The sequence below is a fragment of the Larimichthys crocea genome, chromosome XV, assembly GCF_000972845.2.
Source record: "Larimichthys crocea isolate SSNF chromosome XV, L_crocea_2.0, whole genome shotgun sequence".
NCBI classification, from domain to species: Eukaryota; Metazoa; Chordata; class Actinopteri; family Sciaenidae; genus Larimichthys; species Larimichthys crocea.
In genome coordinates, this window is record NC_040025.1 from 14,663,289 (window position 1) to 14,680,433 (window position 17,145).

The following is a 17,145-nucleotide window of genomic DNA, read 5'->3' on the forward strand; positions in this document are numbered from 1 at the left end:
ACCACCTACAGCAGAACTATTTATCAGTAGACACTGTAACATTGAAATGAACATGTAAATATAATGAAGAATTTGAAGCATGTGTACAACATGAAGTGTAAACTAAAGATGGCATCCAGTTCATAATGGAATACATTAAAGAACATAATATCAACACAGATTTACAGTACAAACAGTATAGCTACGGATCCCTTAGATTTGTTTTTTAAAGTGTAAGCATGATACATGTGTGGGGCACTAACTTAACTCTCAGTGTGTCTTTTGGACACACTATGTTATGGAGACAGTTTCTAAATTTCCTCAAACCTAGTTTGGCATGTCTGTCCTGTAATTTCTTATTATATATGGCTGATAAATACACCACTTCCAATATATCTATAATAAGCTGTTATCAGCTGATGCAGTAGGAACAGTGCCACCAGACTCAGACAGCAGACTCTGTTTATGTAATAAAAAAAATAAACTGCAGAGATCCTCGCCCATATTGACTCTGTCATGATCTTCTGGTGTCCCTTTCATGCCATGAATATCTTGTTCTACATCATCTCACAGGAGACTACTGGGCTGAGACTGAGGAACTGTGCAGTTCAATGGAGTAGACTGCCACCCTCATCGCATTCCCAGAACAATCCTGAAATGGTGCATGCATTGTGACTAATAAAATATCATTCCACCACACCACAATATGACGATGAACTTGTACTCCTGTGACCTGGCAGGTCTAATTGATAGGGAGCCATTATCATAGTTTGCCAAAACTGGAATACATCTTGTTTGTTTCCACTTTTTCTGCTCATTAAAACTTTTTGTTCTTTGTTGTGTATCCCAGCATGACCCTCCATTACTGTGACCCATCCAGGTTTGATGAGTAGTTTCAGATGCTTTTTGACACATCATTATTCTCAGCTGCTACATTCAAGTCTATTAGCTTGAAAGGGGTTTGCTATTATCCTGGGTTTTTGCACAGGAACACAACTGACTGAGTGAATACTTAGTGGTAGCAACAACAAATATTCACAGCAATTAATGGTAACCCTGCATTTACACAGCCATCAACTAAATTGTTGATCACTGAAAGATTGTTCATTTTCTATGAAGCTGCGTCGCATCAGGACTAACCCCTTTGAGAGAGATCATCTAGTTTTTCCAAACAAGCACTTACAAAACAAATAGAAAACAGAAGAGTACAGGACAAGACGTTTCACACAAATATGAAAAACTAAATAACAAAAAGAAAAGACTTACAACCTTAGAGTAGACATGAGATACACAAAGAAAAATGATCAATGCATGGGGCTCAAACTTGAAAGTTTCCAAAATTCATAAGCAGTCGTTTGAAATAACAAAAATCTGACAAAAAGTCATATAATATACATCTTTGTACTTTAATCAGACATGCTCTTTTTCATGGTGATGTAGCAGCTCAACATTTTCTTATGCAACAAACTCTTTTTGAAGTATGCTACAAACCATTACTGACTTGTATTCAAACACAAGAAATAAATACCAGTTATCAGAGTTATATAATCAGTGGTTTTGTTGAATCATTATAACCTTTACCAACATTACCACCCAGGATTGATGTCATAATTGACTGCATTTTCATTTAAAACATATGTCAGAAAAATTATACTGACATAATAATGTCAACAAATGAAATTGGATTCATCAAACTGACAACAGTTTGTAATAAGTTTGATCCAGCAGACTTGGTATTCCATGACAATCTTCAGTTGGACTAGTCATTTTTTAATATATTACTGAGTTATTATTACATCATCAGACTTTTGGGGGAATAATTGTGTCTCAAACTATTACTGATGGAAAGTCTACCATATTCAGAAAACTGCAGTGCACCCTGGAGATTTTTTTTGGCCTAACATACTTCCACCTAAGTGCTTGAGATGGCTCAGTCAGGTCTACTTAAGTACAACTCAACAAGATATCACAGCTTTAAAGATCTTTGTGTGTATGTTCAGCATAACCTAGACGTTATCACTAGACTAAAAAAATGACCAGTAATAAAATAAACAAAGTTAAACCAATACCATGTTGCGGCTGTTGGAAAAGTCCCGGGCTACATTGGGTCTTCAACATTAAACTGGTTATATGTAGTTGTAAAAGTTTGCTAAATCTGATTGGAAAAAGCAACAATTCATCTCTGTGGACTAAATATGGACTTCTTACTTTGCACACAGTATCTGTCTTTGTTGCACATGCCAACAACACCATGTAATCAATATGGTTCAACATCGATCCATACTGATCCTCTGTGTCCAAGTAATCGTTTGTCACTTACTCAGTGCTCAGCATTACTACAGCGTCTTCCAAACATTAACCAGCACAGGGATCTAACTAATAAATACATTACATGGCATGTAAAGGAGACACAACGACATACACTGACCCAGTGAGACATGATTTTGTAATGTGTATTAAGAAAGCGAATTAAAGTGTGTGTGTGCTCTTATATTCTCTCACAATGATGTTTATGCATAACTGTATTCTTCTACCCCGGGTTTCCAAGTGTGTGCATTTCTGTGAGATGATAGCAAGTGCAGGTGAAGGTCATCAGGAGGAGGGGCCACTGTTGTCCAACGGAGCTGGATTTGGCAGCACTCTCACAGTCTATGGGAAGTGATGTGCAAATGGGGTGCAGTGCGGGACTCCGTAAAGTACTGCCAAACTAAGTGTGTGTTTGTGCGAGTGTGTGTGTGTATGTTGGCAAAGATGACGTAAAGGCAGAAAGGGGTGACTTGGGACACATTTTGAGGCCGCCCGTGAGTGCACAATATAGTGCAAGGCCAGCGGAACTATTTTTTGAGGGTGTGGGCACCAACACTTGCTATATACACTGGCATGTCCCAAGATCCCCTCCCATGTATTCTTTAGTGCCGTAGCTGCATCCTATCCATTATTAAAGCAGAGGGATGGAAGGGGGTGGAGGGAAGGGAGGAAGACAGCAAAATAATTGGGGGAGGCACAAGGGCGCAAAAACATGTAGGTGAAAATGTTGATAGAGGGAAGAGTTGACGGAGAGGCTGAAGGTAATAAAGAGTGAGAGGAAGTGAAGTAAGACAAAAAAACAACGAAAGAGCTGGAGTGCCAATTCATCTTTCATTCTGAGCGTAAGCCAAAATTATCTGAGCATGCAGAGGTTTAGGACATCTAAAGAGGTATATGTGATTGATGAAGCAGCTGTAATGGGTCTGATGTCCTTTCTTCTATTCGGTATATTTCTTTATGCGGGCCATCTTTACCTACAGCACACAGGGTGGACCCAAACAACCAGCAGGATGATTGATGTGGACAGCAGCAAGTCACAGACAGTCCTTCACACAAGGCCGCACACGTTAATGTGCTTAATAGTACTAGTCCCGCCCCTTTACCAAGTTGGCTAATGTTTGCTCTCTGCATGCAGTGGAGTCTGGAGCACACCAGGCGATCGATCTATCATAATCACAGAAACTTGTGCGTGTGTGTGTGTATGCGTGCGCACATGCTTGAATACTTGTGCGTGTCCATTAATGTCCGGTGTATAGCCACAGTGAGATGCTCTTTATCTACAGGTCAACAGAGGCAGAGCCAGAACTGAGCAGCCGATGACAGATGACAGTGGATATGTATCTTCGGTGTCCACATTCATCATCCTAACAGCACACCCAAACAGATAAGGTGTTACAATGTATTCTATGCGTGTGTATCTTCTGCAGAAACTTCAGGAACTGGGAAGAAAAATCAACTTCCCTACCAACACAAATTAACTACTAAATCAAACACTTTTCACGTTTGGCAAATGAACTTAGTTATAGAGATTGGGGGATAAATCAAGGAACTAAACTGCACAACAAGTCGTCAGAAAACACTTGATTTTCTAAGCCCACAAACACAGCGTCAGCAGTTGTGCTCTTTAAGAATTGAAGTTCTTTAATCCGGTAGCAAAGGACCTCGCTCCCTGCTCCTGAGCTCTCTACAGTAAAGGCAGAGTGTTTGATTCATAGTGGCTTTTCTCATGCTTTTCTCACCAACAAAGCACTAATTACAATATGACTGAGTGGCTGTGTTGGCTAAAGCTGGCCTGCTAGGACATGAAAGGATAGCAGCACAGGCTGCACTCCCGCCTGCTAACGCTGTAATTAACTCTGTGACACGACATCTCTCCTTCTTTCCCTGCTCTTTTTCTCCCTCTCTTTCTCATTTACACACACACACATACACATCTTTCTCTTCCCTATGAGCAGTGGAGGAATCAAATTTAGCAAGATCATGCTGTGGTCAATGAGAACAAGAGATGGAGGGAGTGAGAAGCAGGAGAAGAAATGGGAGGGTTAGGGGAGGTTAGGGAAAGAGGGACAGTCATCAGTACACACCCCCTTCCTTCACCTCATCGCCAGCCGTGCTGAACCAAACCTGACAGCTATTCAATTTTCCCAAAGCTAAATCTAATCTGCAGCCGTCTCCCCCTCACTGACACACTGTTACACTGGAACGCCTCAGTCATCACCCACCCTTGGCAGCAGGCTGGCACCATCACACATAGTTTCCCGTCCACTTCTACACACACACACACACACACACACACACACACACAAGTATATATATTTAATGTGATCAATAGGTCAAGAAAGGCAAATAGAGGGCACACAGGGAAATAAGTAAAACTGCTTGTCAAATCAGTCTTAAGGCCAAGTGACGGTGTTTGACCGAACAGTTTGTTTTTAATTGACCCATAAAAATTGACTTATATACCTTTGCAGATTAAAACTCGGTTTTAAAAGTTACATATGTATCATTTTTTTTAACCAAGCTGGAACACAGCACCTTTCAAACAGTCAACACTGAGGTCCTCTATTCTTTCAAACACCCCCAATCCGCGAAGAAAAAGTCTGTAAAGCTTTTTGACAATATATCTCCTCACTGTCTAAAAGGTTTCTCGAAGAATGTAATTTTTGTGGAGAAATAAATTTAGATTTGTGTTCATTTGTTTAAAAAAGGCTTTTAAAAAATGTGCAGGTATTTGTTTAATAAATTCCTCCTCAGATAATTCAAATACACGCATTTCCCAAAACAACACTGGACTGTATCCAGATCAGAGTGACCATAACTGGTTGCTAAAGAACACCGATTCATACATGTACAGCACACTATGTGCACAATATAACGCTAGAAATTATTCTAATATTAAGTTTATCAAAGTAACATTAACAAATAATCTATAGCTAACTTAAATAAAACAAGTTCTTTAAACCTTTTTTTAAATGAGGCAATCTATATAAGAAGACAAAGTATAACAGAACATTTGCAAATAAGAAAAGGATTACTAACTCAAATTTTAACTTTAAATGCTATTTAATGCGAGTGCTGTGTGCAAAATATTAAAAATAAATCTCATATTGTAGTTACACAGACAGCAAGAGTCATTCTTCCACTGTTGTCATCCAAATATGTAATTAATTTTAAATGAACGTGAAAAACTGAAATGCATAATCATTTTCCACTTCAAAATTAGATAATTAGTCATGCTCTTAAATCTGGTTAGTGTGACTAAAATACATATTCAGAACAAAAATAGATCTTTTTTTTTATTTTTCCAAAACAGACAAACAGTCTTCTGTAGAAATATTAAATTATGTTTCTGTGAAAGAAGTCTTTAGAAAATAGATCAAAACACGCGCTGTTGTGTGTAAATCACTTAACACATCATGTGAGACAAATTCACCGATCTCACTGAAGCCCATTAGATAATGGCAAATAAAGTGGTATCACGCAAAATAGGGCAGCGTCAAGCAAAAAAAATAAGCGGTCCTTGTCTGTTAGCATGAACCTGAATGAAATATGCATTTTAAATAAGGTTTTTCTATTTTTTCTGAAAAGAAAACAGTGGTAGGTTTTCATCTCCAGTTTTTTTATCAGTCAGTGATAATATACTGTACAGCTACTGCATATTAAGCTCATTAAGGTAGATTTAAAAAAAGAGAGAGGAAGGCTTTGCGCACAGCATGTACTGCAGGGCTAGAGGTAGGCTGCAAGATGAACATGTAGTCCGAAAAATATATACAGTATATGTTATATGTTCTTTTTCTGACTAGTGTCCACAATTTTAAGAATATATTTCACTTGATGCACAATTTGTCATGATTTTGTAGCAAAAGCTGATGACTGGCGACATCAGTGGATACAAAAGCAGGTCCGTCTCTTCGCGCTCTGTAAATCTTTCCCTCTATTATCCATAAACCAGCTTGTCCATGTTGTGCATCTCCGTCTGAGCCTTTTCCACTTCACTCGATGACTTTAATACTGGTGTATATTCTTCATCCACTGTTTCTTTTTGACGAAATACTCCATTCTGTCTTGTTTGGCTTATTCTTCAGGAATATTGTCAGCAGACATATGAGTAGCTTGTCGTAGTAAATGGTAAGGCACCATTCAGTACCAGAGGCCATACATGCACACACACACACACACCCAGAAACACACTCTTCTTCACCCAGGCAAATCGATTCCAGCGTACTCTTGTCATACATCATTACACCTTCCTATCATCCTCTGCTCTTTTGCTCTGTATATGCATGTCTGAGTGTGAGATAGGTGGTGTGTGTTTGTGTGTGTGTGTGTGTGTGTGTATGTGACTGAGCATGCTTTAAGCAGGTTTGCTAACTTAACACACACACACACACATACACACACACACACAATGCAAGCACATGTGTCTGCTGCCTATCCCTTGCCCTCGGGTTACTGCTTATGCTTTTAAAAATAGGAAAGCAGACGTGCAAGGATAACTTTCAAGGCAGCCACTGTGGTGATCCCGCAGAATGATCATTTGTCTTGTATCTTCCATTACCAAGAGGCTTGAAGTTATTTCAGCGTGGCATAATGTCCCACTACTTTGATTCCAGAAAGCTATAACATCAGTGAGGTGAAAACTATAGTCCAGCCAAGAACGAACAAACACACAGACACAGACACAGCCATCACAGCCAGGCTGGCTCATATAGACAGGTTGCTCAATGATACATGAAATTAAAGATTTCAACAGAATAGCAGCGAAGAGGGTAAAACACACAGAGCTAATTCTAACTATCAGTGGGAGATGTTTAATGTGTCTCAAGCAGAAGTCTCATGGCTTTTTATGTGGATGTGTGAGTGTGTGTGTGTATACAATGTACACAGTATAACATACAGTGTTCCAAGTGTGTATGTATTTTATTGGTGCATACAGCAGTGAGAATACTGCTAATATCTGATTTGTGTAACAAATTGAAGGCGCTATTGATCATGTTTTTTTGTTTTTTTTTCTTCTTCAGGGACACACAAGTGCGCACACAAACACGCACGCACACACACATACAGACATATACTCTGACTGGTATAACCTTGAAACAAGAGCTGTTTCCAATGGATACAGGAAGCGGGCTGTGGCGTGGGAAGGGAGGACAGATCAGGACAGGAGAGGAAACAGGAGGGGAGGTGGGGGGGTTGTTGGATGAAAGACCAAATCTGGTCCAACTGGATTAAAAAAAAAAAAAGATTTAAATTTGGTCTCTGAAGACAGCAGCAAACACATATGATAATAAATATTCTTATTTGAACTAAAGACATTGTTTTACAATCAGGATTTATTTAAGATTTAAGATTTATATCATTTATGTACTTTGGGAATTATGTTGTTTTACAACTTGGCAGCCATGCAATAATTTTATTGACTAATTCATGTGATAAATCTGTTTACATTGATCTTACAAACTTGTTTTCATTCTGACTGAAATTGATGAAAGCATCTTAATGAATTATCTATGAAGATCTTAAATTAAGCTAGTAATGCATTTGGATTAGGGCTGTCACTCAATTAAAAAGATTTAAGTAATCTATTGCATGGTTTTATGTTATCAATTATGATTAATCACACTTCTGCACTTTTTTTTTAAAAGAATGTGTCTCATTGAAGATTAAAGATTAAATTGGAAGTCAAATCAAGCATCAAATTAATGTGAGGCAGCATTTTAACTTGGAGCACAAAGTAACAGCATGAGCTACAACAGGTGCAAGACTGTACAGATTTTTTCAGAAAACATTAAACCTGACAAGCACTCTGTGGTTACTTAACCAAAGATTTGTGAACAGTACTGATTAGATTAGTACATCAGCAGCAGGCAGCTTTTAAAAATGCAACTTCCACTTTCTGATTCATCTTTTTTTTTTTTTTCATCTTAATGTTTCAACACAAAAATGTTTTATATGTATTGAATCATGTGAGCAAAGAAATTTAAGATATTTTCTATACATCATACAATTAAAGTAATATAGTAGGATAAGTATAGTAGGATATACTATAAGTAAAACATCTGAATTTCAAAAGAATTCCTTCTGTCTGTCTATGTATCCAGCATGACTCACGTTAAGTTGCACACATTGTGCATTTGTCTGTGTGTGCGTGCGTGCGTGTGTGTAAGACTCATGCAGAGGTATAGTTATTTCCAAGGGAGTTTTGTTACGTTAGGGTCAGAGAGATAACTGAAGAGAGACTGAGTCCATCTGTCTCCTGCCCAGGGGGAACACACATACACACACACACAGATTCACACACACACACACACGCGTGCGCCTCGGTCTTTTCTTTTCAGTACCATCCTCCACTCTATGTACAACAGTGTACATCCCTCACTCTTTCTCCCTATTTAAAAGCATATGTGCCCTCAAGGGAACTGTGGACCCTCTTCAGCTTTCCTGCACAAGGGCTACTGACTGTACCGGACACACAATAAGGCACAACATGCAGGACATTGTGACATGTTGCTAAACCTTGTGAGTGAATGCTTGTGTGCACTGATATACCTGCACATTTGACAATACCATGCGATCTAGCAACATACCAGTTTGGGATGAAAGATGCACTTTTCCGACAAAGAGGTCTCCAGTCTTTTCTTTGCTCAATTAACCCCGTGGCCTTCATTTGCATTTTATAAAGAGGTCGTTACTCTGTGGGAGGGTTATCTCCGTTTTTGGAGGCAGAAAAAGATGAGAAGGGGGAACAGTTTTTATCCTGTCAAAAAGATAATACCGCTCCTCTGCCTTCTAAGTGGCTGATGAAATCCTCGCTATAGGCCCCAATATGCAGTGTGTGGTCAAGTGTATGTGGGATTTTCTATATGTGCACTTGTGTATAGGGTTCATGTGTAAGTGAAAGACACAGGTCCTGGTTGTGCATCACATAAGAACTCTGCCAGCTGGTGTGACACCTAACTGCAACCACACAGTGGGTCTCCTGCCTCCACCAGACCCCTGAACTGCTGGCCCCAAGCACAACATTGTATCTATGCACCCGGAGAGAGGTTAGATTCAGCTTGGCCCTTTTTCCACCAGCTGTCCATTAACCAGTTTTGCCTCATGCTTCATCAACTGACCCTCCATTACGAAAATTTGCATTCCATCAGACTCAAATATCCCATTAATGCGATAAAGCGGAGTGGAAGAGGGATGGGACCAGACTGCAGAGAGGTACGGAAAGAGGTAAGGGCGTGTTGTGTGGGGAAGATTCAGTTCCTTAGTAAAAAAGAGTATATCTGTATGTGTGTGCGTGTGTTTGCGTGTATCTGCTTGAGTGCTTGAGAATTGGACGCTCATTTAAAAAGGCACATGTTCTGAATGAGCTTTGAAATCTGTGCCTACCTAGTCGACATGCATTACCAATTCTCAAGTGGCTAAAAAGCTCAGGTCCTGCAGTTTAAGAGATGAAGAGTGACATTTCTCTCAACTCAGAAATTACTCAACAGCAGTCATTTTCTCCTCCAAAGCAGATTCCGCATCCACACAGCAATTTTAAAGGTCATAAGTCACAACAAGATAAATTTAAGCTCCAGAATAAATAAAGTTACTTTACATGATTTCAGCTTTGCAAAAAATATCAGTCATATTTTGTGTCCTTCGTGTATGTGTGTATGTCCTCCCAAACTGGGATTGTGTAAAATTGTTTGAATATAAAACACATTTTAAGGACAGTGGAGCTCCTTTTTAATAGAAAATCTCTTTTCTACTCAACGTTTTTTGCAGTACTCAAACTGCCCCCAAAAAGAAGCCGTTTGATGAAAGGTTTTGAAGTTCGATTTGACACATAAAGTCCTATTCAGACAATAAAACTGCTCACCTTCTGCAGCAGCTGGGAGCCAGAGTACTTTGCAGAGATAGACTTCATCTCCCCGCCAAATGCTGAAGCCCAAAGCTTCACCCTGCAGACAGCACACAAAGACAAGCAAGAAAACATTTATATATATATACACACATCTATAGCCTACATGCATAGAGGCCACAACTTAGAGTAGGTATCACTGACTTATAAACTACTGACGACTGATTTTGCTAAAGCAAGTTGCAAATGTAATATATTATACTTGATGCACAACAAAAAGACACGACTTGGAAAAAGATGGAAGCATCACACTCAACAAACACACCATTAAACAACAGTGGAAACCATTCAAGGCCAGACAACAATATGCCATTAAATTTTATTTGTACAATCACACAGCTAGGGAATTTAAACAAGTTCTGGTTTCAAACTTGGAGAATCAAGTGATGCGCAGCGCCTTTGCGTAAAAGAGCATCTACTTACACGGACGGAGGGATGCTTTGGTGGGTTCCTCCCACCCCAGTGACCCTGGTGCTTAGACTTGAGAAAAGTAAAAGCAGACACGCACACCACGCACTGGAGACCACACAGCACCGATCCACCTGCATCTTGGGCAAAAAAAATACCCTCCCGACGCGCAGAGTGCGAGTTTTTTAGCTTTATGCTGCCACCGTGGATTTCCGTCCTCCACAGAATCCAACAGAAATGAAAAACAAAAAGGGGAGGGGGAGGAGGGGGAAATCAAAAGTCACCTATGCTGACTGACTAAATCATTCATCGCAAATATGTTCAGTTGTTCTTGGCGCGGAGACGCGGATGAGCGACGCGCCTTTGGCAAACGGCAGCTGTGTGAGTTATCCAAAGTGCCGCGGTGTGGCCCCCGCTGACCGGTGCGGTGCACACACGGCTCTGCTGCTCGGTGGAAAAGTCGAGCTCGACTCCCCCTGGCAGATAAAGTCCGCTCAGCCGCTTTGCTTGACCGACCTCACCCGCAGAGAGCAGAGAGTGGCGAGTGGAGGTTCAGGGGGTGGGGTGGAGGGGACGGGACGGGGGGAACCGGGGAGATCATCAAACGATGCAGCGCGCAAGAGAGCACGCCTACTCCTCCGGAGTGATGCGACTAGCCTTCTCTCTCACTCCCTCTCTCTCCTCCTTACTCTCAGGATCTGAGGATAGGCTACTGAGGATGCCGTTATTGTTGTTTTTGAATTACGCCATACTTCTCTCTCCCTCTCTCTCCCTCTCTCCTTCTCTTTCTCCCTCTCTAATATGGGGCTATAATAGCTCGCCTTTAGCTTTCATGTCAGATTAAGTCATGCACTGTATGTGCCCAGTTCAGTCAAGCAGGAATTACTGCCAAAGTGCTGAAGAAAGATAGAGAGAGAGAGGAGAAAATAAAGTGTGTGTCAAAAGACACAGAGGGAAGTGGGGATGTCCAGCCTCTTGTTGGAAGGAAGGAGGGAAGGACCATGTGATAAATCAGTTATGCTGCATGAAAGCATGTCAATTGAATGCACTTTGCAGCAGTGATGTAGCGCTGGAAGTGTGTGGGCATATGGGTTGTGAAAGAGGATGAGAGCCCCCAGGCGACAGACCCCATGCGACGGATCACGTTTCACACAGAGTTGGAAGGATTCTGGCAAAAGCACTGGAAGGGGATCAACATGGACTGACTGGCCTAGACTCTACTGCTGCAGAAGTGTAGCCCTGTGGATCACAGGCCTTTCTCTTTTACACTAGAAGACTCACCTTTGACATATGTGGGTCGATGTTAATGTGAGACAGCCGCTCTTATTTAGTCAAAGCCACAAAATTTTCTTCACGCTGCAGCATTAACATAACATTCAGGAGGATTATTGACTTCTCTAATTAAAAACAAAGCTGCACATTCAAAATAAGGATAGGAAAAGTAATATTTTTGGATTATGTGTGTCATACCTCCAGCAGCACATGATCATTTGGTCATATGAGACATTAAACTGTGTTTTAAAGTCAAAATAAAAACTAACCTTTCTACAGTGACCAGTGCTACAATGTCACTGGAAAAGCTCAGAGGCTTCAAAATCAACAAGCATGGACTATAATGAAGATGGGACTATAATGAAGATGACATTATAATGAAGTTAGCCTGCGCCAAAACAAACGCTGTGTGAAGATCTGACAATACAATGTAGCAAAACTCAATCAAAGAATAATACTGAGCGTGACAGACGGTTAAAATAAATTTGTGTCGTAATATAATGTGATAACAGTTCCTGCTTAATATAGATAAAAGCAAAACTCCTACTCAGCCAACCACAACACCAACTGTTCATTTTACCACCGGCAAATTGCCTTAGAAATGTACATTAGTAATCTACGTTTAACCTGACAACTAAGCAAACACTTGACTTCAAAAGTGATTTAAAATGTCTGGATTCAGGCTGCAGAATGGGCACCCAATGTAGGACTCAAAGCACTAAATTAAAGGTCTAGTGTGTAAGATTTAGGGGAAGATGTAATAGAATATGAACTATGAACTATGTTTCCATTAGTGTATTATCACCTGAAAATAAGAACTGTTTTACTTTTGTTACCCTAGAATGAGGCTTTTATATCTACAAATGTTGCAGTTTCTAAAGTAGCCAAGAACAAATCAATTAAAAAGGAGGAAGAAGAGAGAGAGAGAGAGAGAGTTGCAATCTGAAGATACACTGTTAGATGTCACTAAATCCTACACACAGTGTACGTCTTTTATGGTATTTACCCTGTTGTTTCTGTCTGTGCATCTTCATAATGTATCTGGTGTTGTCTCGTGGTAGTCGCACCATATAGATAAAGGATTTTCAAGTCAACAAGAACTCCACCATCTTCTTCCCTAGGAGTAAATAGATGACATACAGCATTTAGTTAAGTTTCATTACACCTGGAAACCTGCAAAAGTTATCATAGTTTATTTTTCTCCACAAGGCCAAAGTCTCCCCTGAGAGTTTCTGAGAGTGTTATTGTGTATAGGAATATCACTGAGCAAAGTAGGGCTATTGCACTTGACAGTACTATGTTGCCCGAATAAAAGCAGTAAGTGGAGTCAATGGTCAAATAAAAACCAACATTAAGTGTGAAATAAAAAGAAAAATGTCTGTGCAAGTCTGAGGAGTAAAGGGTGAATAGAATACGCTATTTCTCTCCGATCCTGGTCCTTTTACTGTTGTTCCCAACTGATCTCCTTTACTAGGCATTTGCACTGCTCTCACTTTTACTAATCTGGCTGCATTTTTTGAAAATAAGCCTTTATATACAGGACATATAGCTGATTTTCTGAATTCAAGTTGACCGAATAATTGTACATTCTGAAGTTGCTCCAAAGTAAAAATAAGACGATAATAAGGTTATTGAACATAAAGTTCTTATGTCTCCCAAGGCTTGTTTCTTTCTGTTTCACTCCTTTTGAGACACCATCATATTACACCACTCATGTCCCATGGGAGCCTATACACCATCCCATTAGGCCCTCATGATTCCCAATCCATTGTTATAATATCTTGCAGCCAAGACCCAAAAGACACCGCTAGTTTGGAGAGAGAGTAACATTGTTACAGTGATATTATTCATTGACATAAAAAATATCAGTTCTAGTAACTACCTAGATGACAGATCCATGCACATAAGATAGACGCAAGTCCCAGGAGATTTTCTGGATGGATGGGGTGTTGAGGTAGGAGGCTAAAGTCTGGATTAGCAAGAGATTCTTTTACAAAGTAAAGTCAACCTTGAAACCAAGACGTAGCATACAGTCGCCATAAGGATGAGGTTATGAAAACTTAAATAAAATCATGCACTGACAGATAGATTTACTAAAATATTTATAGATAATAAAGTGCTGCACCCACACTTCACATCAGACAGGGAAAAAAGAAAAAACATCAAAGACTAATGACCCTTTCCTTCCTCACACGCCCACGACCCCTCTTGTTCCTCCTCCCTCCATTCCCTCAGTTCTGAATGCTGTAATCACACCTGATTTTGCAGAGCATAGTGTACCTAAGCTGGTGGTAGCCGCTCTGTACGTGACATTTCAGCAAAGAACAAAAAAAAACCTTCTGACATCTTTCATGGCGCACTAGTTTTTCATCCAAAAGTGATGACTTTTAATCCCCCTATGCCCCCTAATGTAAAACCTACAGCTTCAAATGTGACATAAGCCATTATCTCATCTCATTTTTACAATGTCTTCACTGAAATATAATTTAGTACATGAAGAGCAGGTTTTTTTCTGTCTCCCTATTCTAACACCTACTTAAATAAAATGTTGTGCCAAATCTGAAGAGTCCCTGGAAGCCTCATCTAAACCTGCTGTAAATACACTGAAAGACACAAGGAACTATGCAAGTGTATTTATTGTTTATTTAAAGGGCATTTATATGCATTATATCTATCATCTTCTGTCTCCCAATGTGAAGAAGTCAGATCTTAGTTGACAGAATGCTCACTGTCATTCTTTGAACTCATATAATTATGCAGGCTAGATTATTCTCCGTGCTATAAGGTTTATTTTATGTGCACACCAGAGGATTACAAGCATTTCAGAGTAATTTCAACTGTCCAACGATTGTAGTTTAAGAAGAACTATTTATGGTAAATATAGCCATGTTTCCTTTCCTGTCTCCCTAGTTTGACCTCAGGGATATCAGCTATCCTGTATCTCTAGCAGCTCATTAGCACCAAGGTAAATTCTGCATACTACTACAGAATAAAGGATCAGTGGAAAAGGGGGCAGCCGTATTGGTGTGATTGAACTGGATATGCTGACACTTCAATAAACTTCACTTGCAGCATTGGCCACTGTCAACAAGCTTATGCACTGACATTTAAAAAATATATAATAGTTACATTTGGGTTGCATTTAACCACTAAAGTGACAGGTATGGGTGAACAAAGCAAGAGTAGTGCCTTGATGACACAAGACGATCTGGCTGCAGACTTCCTCTGTGGAGTCGCTTCAGGTGGAGGTTCCGCTCTTAGGACAGCTCCACAATGCACACAAAAAATACAAAATAAAACTCGTAGAAACTTTCTGTGGAACCTATTCTTGAAATAAAAAGTTTATTATGTATAGCATGAGCTTCAAGAGCTTATAAGTTTGCAACATGTTCGACTGCATGCCTTACACTGGATGGAATGATCGAATGATGCATCTACAAAAGACAGAAAGATTCTTAAAATGTTAAGGTCATAATAAAATCTAAATTTAAAGTTGGGATCAACTACAGGGAAACCTACACTTCTTATAGCAGTCCAAATAACACATGGGAGCTGCTGAGTTCGCCTTGAGATGCTTTAGCCTTTATTTACATTTACATGGTTAAGCCCCTATGGATAATCTGCTCTCGCTTTACCTGCTCACACTTTACGCACTGGAGGACGCACACACTACGTACTGCCCTATTCCCCAAGGGAATTACGCACGGTTGTCGCGTTATATAAACAGCTAACTTACGTTATCCACAGAACTGGGAGTGCTGTGAACCACTGTGAGCGTGCCTACCTATAAAACAAATTTAACCCACGTGTCACTTTCAATAATTTGCGCCTTTTAGAGTTACACGTATCCATAGCTAGAGCAATTTTGTCAGGGAACTTATGCAAGACACATTTATTCAGATTGTTTGGATAATGCAAAATCAGTCACCTACGTGAAGGATTGTGTCATAAAGCAACAGATATGCTCAAAGTTGCTGTTGTGTTGTTACCTTTGAGTCCCTCTGTTCTCACAGTGGAGCTCACCTGAGAGCAGAACCTCCCCCGGAAGTGACTCCACAGAGGAGGTTTGCAGCTGATCAAACTAAAGAGTTTAACATCATAACCAGAAACCAGATAACTGACATTGTTTCCACCCTAATCAGCCCCCATTAGACATCTAGTCACTCATCGTCTATTTTATGTGCTAAATCACAGGATGAGGTTGTTATATTTTTATACTTTGAGCTGCTGCTGAGCCAAAGCATCTCTGTCCAGGCTGGTTTGTATTTACACCAGGAGGCAGGAGATTATGTCTGTGTGTGAGCATCAATGTTCTCATCCATATAGACAGTGATGGGCCCATTAGTACGAGTGCCTGGGAATTTCAAAGCACACCATAAATAATTCTTTGTTACCAGGCTCAGAAACTCACCTTGCTCCAGAAATACCTCCCTTAATTCAATTAATAATGAGATGCCATAGACTCTCCTCCATCAGCACTGGCAGAGAAACAGACGACTCTATTTGATGAGATAGAAGCCAGCTGCTGGTGGAATATGCACTGTCATGGATCAAAATATCCACTGCATGCAAGATTCATGGGCCCAGAAAACAAGGACAACCTGCACCAAGCTTCACCACGATGAACAGCAGGGGGCAACGAAGAGAGAGGTGAGCTAACGCCTGCTGTGTCACCTGTGAAATCAGGACAGGAGAAGCGACTGATTACTGGGCTTTCCTGCCTGACTGGGAACTGTGTCCTTGAATTAGACATTGAATCTGTAATGTTGGCAAAGGCTGGCTGTGCTTGTACAAGGAAGTTGTTTGAAAAGGAATGTTAAAGCAGATGCAAAGTGAATGAAAGCTTTTAGGAGAAATCATCTTCAATAGTGGCTGTCAGTGTACAGTACGCCAGGCTGAATAGATGATTAAAAAGCGTGTGCTCTGTGATTTACTTGGAGATTCCTCTAGCGCTGGTGAAAGGTTGCCTAATTTCCCAGACTGGCATTGCTTCTTTATGAAATTGCTGTTGATGTTTAGATGCCATTTTAACACATTTAGAACCAGCTAGAAAGGTTTTCTCCACAGGGGACCTTTTTAGTCACATTTTATTATTTCTTTTTTTAAAACATATTAAATGACTCAAATTGAGAATGAAAGAGGTGCTATATAAATGCATATAATCTACATGGTTTGTAAGAGGAAAAGTAGCTCCTGAGCAATAAAAGTTCAGAAATTCATATGTTCATACTATCAATCATGGCTAATGTTCCCATTTTCTCAAAAAAACTTCACCTGAG

General features: G+C 40.0%; 1 protein-coding gene across 2 annotated transcripts in view; it reads right to left on the reverse strand.

Moving 5' to 3' along the window:
• The window catches only part of cacna2d3a (calcium channel, voltage-dependent, alpha 2/delta subunit 3a), a 108,168-nt gene extending 96,967 nt beyond the window's left edge, over positions 1 to 11,201 (reverse strand). For both annotated transcript variants that reach the window (XM_027288836.1, XM_027288835.1), the window contains exons 1-2: positions 10,610 to 11,201; positions 10,145 to 10,226 (exon numbers count right to left, since the gene is read on the reverse strand). In XM_027288836.1, coding sequence (XP_027144637.1) covers positions 10,145 to 10,226; positions 10,610 to 10,734 — 207 coding nt within the window. In that variant the 5' untranslated portion in view covers positions 10,735 to 11,201. The remainder of the gene's footprint in view (positions 1 to 10,144; positions 10,227 to 10,609) is intronic.
• Between the last annotated feature and the right edge of the window lie 5,944 nt (positions 11,202 to 17,145).